This window comes from Corythoichthys intestinalis, chromosome 1, assembly GCF_030265065.1.
Source record: "Corythoichthys intestinalis isolate RoL2023-P3 chromosome 1, ASM3026506v1, whole genome shotgun sequence".
NCBI classification, from domain to species: Eukaryota; Metazoa; Chordata; class Actinopteri; order Syngnathiformes; family Syngnathidae; genus Corythoichthys; species Corythoichthys intestinalis.
Window position 1 is genome coordinate 58,479,200 of NC_080395.1, and position 6,662 is coordinate 58,485,861.

Genomic DNA, 6,662 nt, shown 5'->3' on the forward strand with positions numbered 1-6,662 from the left:
TGGGAATGAACATTATTTTTTAGATATAGGAATATTTTTTTTGTGTGTTTTCACTAAATGATACTTATGTTTGTTGTGAAGGAGTTGCCGAAGCTTTTGCCAATAAACGGCGCGGTCCAATGAGCGCCTCTGTCCACTGCCTTTCTCTGCCTCTTAGCTCTCAATGTGCAAAAACGGCTTCATTGTAATCTGTTTGAGGCATTGCATGAGCGGGTCATTCCACGCATGCGTTAACTGCGTCAAATCTTTTAACGTGAGTAATTTTAAAAAAATAATTACCGCCCGTTAACGCAGTATATTTGACAGAACTGTTATTTTTATAATTTGCTCCAGGCCAGTTAAAAACTGAACAAGGGGCCGCATTTAGCCCGCAGACCGTACATTGAAAGCCTACGTTGCGTTTGTGGTACCCATACCAAAATCGGAAGTTGAATGGTTTCCACTCACAGAAGCTCGCTTTTATTCTAGCAGCGCGGTGGAAGCTGCCAAGCACCACTGAAGGAAAACTTTCCCACTTAAACACCACTTTGGCGGATGAACAGTGAGGGGAGCACATCGAAGAGAGCGAAACAAAAGTAAACTAAGCAGCTTTAAAAGTTAGAAGCTGTTCGAAATGCTTCCTTGTGGACCGGAGTAAGTCTAAAACAGAGCGGTAAACAACACATTGAATTGATTGTTCTTGAGTGACTTTTATTTTTGTGGACAACACAATGGCTTTCACGCACTTGCTGCTGTGTGCGGGGATGTTGACACTGCGCTTGTGTGGAGCCTACTATAGCGGACCTCTTCAGCCTGAGATGTCTAATGGCACTTTTCATCATTACTTCGTGCCGGACGGCGACTACGAGGAAAACGACGACCCGGAGAAATGCCAACTGCTCTTCCGAATGACCGACGATCGAAAGTGCGGTCACGAGGACGACCAGGACTCCGTCATCCGGGACGATTTCACCATCATCAAGCGACAAATTGAGGACTCTGCTCGGGTGCTGGAGGGACTCGGGAGGAGCATCTCCTACGACCTGGACGGAGAGGACAGCTACGGGAAGTATCTTCGGAGAGAGACCTCGCAGATAAGCGATGCCTTCACGAACTCCGAGAAGTCCCTGTTGGAACTTGAGGTGAAGTTCAAGCAGAGCCAGGAGAGCGAGTTGAAGGAAGAGCACCGGCTCAGCGACGACTTCCTCAACATGATCGTGAGCACCCGGGACGCCCTAAAGGAGACACTGGACATTTCTCTGGGCCTGAGGGACAAACATGAGCTCCTCTCGCTCATCATCCGCAGTCACGGTACACGCCTCAGTAGACTGAAAAATGAATACATGAAGTACTGAGACAACCTTTCATTGGTGTGCTGTTATTTTATGAAGCACCGTGAACTCGAGGGAAATCAGACCCATCACAGGCACAATCCCCCCTCTAAAATGGCAAATTCTGAATTTATTGTTGTGGTTATGTTTGCACTGGCATAAATTCACAGCATCATATTGTGAGTTGTTTAATATTTTTGCTCTTCTCGTGTAATGAGCTACAGTCTTAAAAATTAGGAATAGCTTTCATTGTGAAGTGCAGTTTACAGTACACCATAGCAAACAACAGGGGTAAATTTATAATAGTGAAATTAAATCTCTTTGTCGATCAAACAAAAGCATGATTTTTAGCATGATCTCTGTACATTCCAGTGTATGCTGGCTGTCCTAAATTTACCACTTCTGATCATCGAAATAACAGGCAGTCTTGGAAAGTACAGTACATTAGTAAGTAGGCAGCAGTTTTTCCTTATTCAGTGCCAAGTTCGGATCCTTATCTAAAATGCAGTTTTATTCCATGTGTTTGTCAGCAGTTATTGGCCCGGTTTCGTGCACTAAAAAAGGAAAGGCATTATTCTGAAGTATGTATGTGTATGGTTTTCTAAAAACAAATATAATACAAATAAGCTATCCAGCGGGAGACAGTATAATGATAATAATCCCCCAAATTTTATGTGACAGAAAAAACAGCTTTTTCTGCTTCTTGCCAGATTATACAAAGTAGCTAATACTTTAATATTTTTATTCTTGTGCAATACATGACATATCTGGTTCCCCTGATTAAAAAAAAACAACAACAAAAAACAACAAAAAAACATTACTTGTGTTTGGGTATATGTAAAACAAAGAATTATCAAAACTATAAGGTAGTCTGAGATTTTCCTCTGTCATGGAATGTGTGGTCTAATCAACCACAGTTATGTAATGTACCGTACCAAGGAGCATCATGAGAGATTTGTGTGTTGGGGGGGCGGGGGGTGTCACAGAGTCCCAAGTACCCCTTTTGCAAAACATGTGCTTTCAGAAAGACTAACTAAACAAGTGGAAAAAGAATCCAAAACACAATAATTATTTGTTGACCTTCTGCATAATTTTTTTCCAATGAATGACGGGATGTTTATTCTGTTAGCATAATAGGCCTGCAGACGTTGCACAGTTCCTTACTGTTCTGGTGCTAAATGTTTATTTTAAGATGCAATGTACAGTGTGTTTTCTGAATTTATGTACTTAGTAAATACTATATGTTGGTCTCTATAGAATTTGAATTTTTTTATCAAGTAGTCTATATTCAGTTTGAAATAGAGCAGCATATTGGCATTGTAATATACTGTAAGTGTGAGATGTCATACTTTTATAAATATAGATTAAGACTGCAGGCAGCACTCGAGGATTTCTAACAGAAACATCATTTTGTGTGATAACATTATTATATTGTGTCATGTTTTCTTGATTAAAGTGTTTGTTCTTTTTGGGCGATAAAGTATTTACAAGTCTATAGAAAATTTGGCTGAGTATTTTTCCTTGTCTTTTGTCTTTCCTACAAATGAGTGCGGTTTAATGTTACTTCAGTGGTAACAAGTTCACTGCTTCTTTGAAAAGAGACCACAGTGTGACAGAGCACTATAATCAGTGTGCAAATAGTCCTGCCACGTCTTTTACATTGACAAAGTTCCCTTCAGTTTTTGCTTTACAAGATTTAACGGTCTGCTTTAAATTAAGCACACATGGAGACCCTCTAATTATGAGTGTTGTGGAGGAAGAACCTGCTCATTGGAATGTACAGGATGAGCAGAGATGAAACATTTTAAAATGGTGGGCCTCACAAAACAGTCCCTCCAATTTTACCAAACTTTTATTACCCTAATACTGAAAAGAGAGTTATATGGGCACTGATAAAGATTTTTGTGTTGCTAATCTAAAAAGACATTTCATGACTATAAAGCATAATGTTCTCAAATATTCCTACCTCACTCAACTCTAACTTGACGTAATTTTCATAGATAGGTGTACTAATAATATTCCCTTTAAGCCCACCTAAAATCAAGCACCCTATAATAAATAATAAGTCCCTATAATAAATGTTTTTAAAACAAGGAGCAATTCTCAACATCAAATAGCTTCTAAATTGAGAAGTTAGTTTTCAATATTACAGCACATTAGCCTCCACATAAGCTCCGGATAGTTCAAAACCTTAACTGCATCTCTCCACTTGACATCACAATTCGTATATTGACTATCTTGCTAGCAACTGCCGTGATTTTCAGACTATAAGGCGAACCTGACTATAAGCCGCCACCCACCAAATTTGACACGAAAACGGCTGAAGATTACAGTGGATACAATGAAATCAACCCTCATAGACATGCCTTAACAAATTTGAATCATTTCCTTAGTCTTAGATTGCAGACATTGTATCTTCATGTATTTACCCTGCAACACTTAAACGTCCGGCAGTAGTGTCTATAAGGAAGGATGCACATTGAGGTATGTCCCGAAGAAATAAAGCCCGAAAAATATACAAACAGCAATTATCCGATTTTCAGACACAGAATAGAACTGTAATTGTTTTTCTGTGTACATAAAGCCTTCTGTTTAATATTGATTAATTTATTTATTTTACCAATAATACTCTTTAGCTCAATTTAAAACTGCACGTATACAGTAGATAAACCACAACAATTTAAACATTAGGCTTACTGAAAAAGGCTAATTGAACTCAGCACAAGTTATTACAAATGTAAATCAGATGCCCCTTTCACATACGACTAATCACCGTTAAAATCTCGGGATCTAAACGGGCAGCCCTTGTACGTGAAAGCAATTCCCCGGGTCGACTTGGAGATTACACGGACATTTCACGGTTCGCGCTTAGTATAATGCCCGGGACTTTCTCGGGACGAGGCGTATGTGAAAGCAAGCGTTAAATTCCCGGTTCACAGCACAATGAATGAGGATGTAAATATCATGGCGAGCCGATTGTCACTTCCTGTTTCTTCACAGTAAGACGAAAAGCGGCGAACAAACATTGCAATGATCAACATAGCAAGCTGGAAATAGCTAAATTAAACTGAAAACATAACGAAATTAAATTGCTATTGGATCGCAGAGCGGAAGAAGAGAGTCCATCGTCCATTTTTGGAAACGTGTGGTTTATTTTGTTGCCGATGTTAGGGTCTGCAACTGCAGAGACAAGGTTGTACCTCAAAGCAGAGAACAACAGAGGGATGCGTTCAAGGGTTCATTAAAAACAAATAAAATACACGCAATCTCGGACGAAGGAGAAAAACACAATGGGTCCATGACAGTAAGTTGACGAGGATCAATAATACTAACCTAAACGGTAGGCATAGAGCCGATAAGACAGCAAAACAAATACACTAAGATACCAGCACAACTTAAGGGATTTCAAAACAAGGGCAGCAGAGGTGTCGAATGGCGTCCAGAAAGTTAATATCTCGGCACCCATCTCTTGGATCGCGTGGGCTTAAATACAGTCGATGAGTTTGAATTGGCTGCAGTTACGACGTCGGGAACGCTCCCAAAACTGGCTCTGTAACAAAACACGATTTGATCAATGTGACAGCCGATGCTGACCAAAAATTACATAATGTCCGGGTTATAAAATCGCGCTAGCAGCCCTCCTCGCACAGAGAGCGCCAGTGGGCAACACCGAACAAGTATGTGAAATTGTCCAACCCACGTCATTCCCGGGATATCTCTACATGTGTGAAAGCAATGACGCAAGTAAATCCCGCGTCACCTTACACGGGAATTTACAGGGATTTGTTTGTGAAAAGGGCAAGATTTGGTACTGGTACAGATTTTGTGATGGACACGGTTAGTGAATTTGTGGAATGATTATAAGAATTATTTTAAAACAGCTTAAATTCTTATGTAAAATTATTTTAAAACAAAAGCAAAAAGGATATACTAGTATATGAATGAAACAAATCAATTGAGAACATTTGAGAACTTTTGGCCTGGGTAGCTTGACTGTTGTGTTTAATATTTGCATCAAGTTTTTCCCTCTCCAAGTTGTGTTGTTGATGATTTCAATTTAATTTCATACCTCAAGTTGTTGAAACGTGTCAGTGTTGAGGCACTGAATGTTTTCTTGCTTCATTAGGTTGTTGCCCTGCGACTGACTGGCGACCAATTTAGGGAGTAGTCTGCCTTTCGCCCAAAGTCATCTGGGTTCGGCTCCGCACTCCGCGACCCTGGCAAGAATAAGTGACATTAAAGATGAATGGATGGATGAGGTTCTTTTTATTTTGTAAAGAAGGTCATCATTATATAAAGCTTCACCCTGCACATTTTCACTTAGTTTTAGCCATAGACTTCAGTACCTATTGACGTGACACTTCGTCATTCTTTGTGTAACGCCTTATCAGAGGGGGCCGAGCTTCATTTAGTAATAGCCAAAGACAGCACACACTCATGTCAGATTTAAGCTTGGATTTTTGAAGAACTACAAAAGCTGTACCACATACAAACAGGAAACATTGTCTCGGGAGTGATTTGTTCAAGGAGTCAAGGTAAATATTATATTTTTCGTACCATGCATGCGTGACTGAAGCATTTATTCACAGGAATTTTCTTCTTTGTTTACACTTGGAGACGGCTAATTTTCGTAACTGACTAATCTCATAGTTGGCAATATTTACGCGAAATAAATGATACCTGCACGTTTTTTTTTGCTTTTAACCAAGAGTCGAGACTGTTTTACGTCCATATCTATTAAAAAAAAAAAAAAAAATCAGGAATTTAAGCATTTATTCACAATAATTTTCATCCCTATGGCCCCTATGAATCATCATGTCATTAGGTTATGAAGTCTATGTTTTAGCCTTCTTTGTATTTGGAAAGCCAATCAGAACCTACCAACCACCTGGAAAACCAAATGTATTATTGTGGTCTTATTAAAAATTAATCTGATATTTGAAATCTTAAAATTTCTTCTTATGTTAACTTAAATTTAATTAAGTGGAAACGGTATTTTAAACATGTTATTGCTTTATGTCCATGCAACTACAGTTGAAGCTGGAAGTTTACATACACTGTGCAAAAACACACATGTAAATTTTTGTGTCATATTCAAATTAGTGCCACAATATTGATAATTTTTTTTTATTGAAACATTTGTGGTCACAAAGGCACAAGTCACACAGCTGAACGAGTTGAAAACCATAATTAGCCTTTGAAACATGTCTAGATATATACAAGTAGAACAACATATTTCTGTTACTCGGTGAAACGTTGACTATTCCCCTGCTTATAAATATCACTGACTGACGTGCATTCGGTTTATTGTCCTGAGACAATGTCGGTTTATTGTCCTGAGACAATGGCACA

The 6,662-nt window shown here is 39.0% G+C and overlaps 1 protein-coding gene across 1 annotated transcript; it reads left to right on the top strand.

Annotated features, from left to right (window-relative positions):
• The first annotated feature begins 507 nt into the window (after positions 1-507).
• Positions 508-2,849, top strand: fibinb (fin bud initiation factor b). The gene has a single exon (XM_057844890.1). The coding sequence runs from the start codon at positions 711-713 to the stop codon at positions 1,332-1,334; it is 624 nt and encodes a 207-aa protein (XP_057700873.1). The 5' UTR covers positions 508-710; the 3' UTR covers positions 1,335-2,849.
• Positions 2,850-6,662: the final 3,813 nt, after the last annotated feature.

Excerpts from the sequence above, each read along its gene's own strand:
- fibinb (XM_057844890.1), top strand. The coding sequence starts at position 711 with ATGGCTTTCACGCACTTGCTGCTGTGTGCGGGGATGTTGACACTGCGC.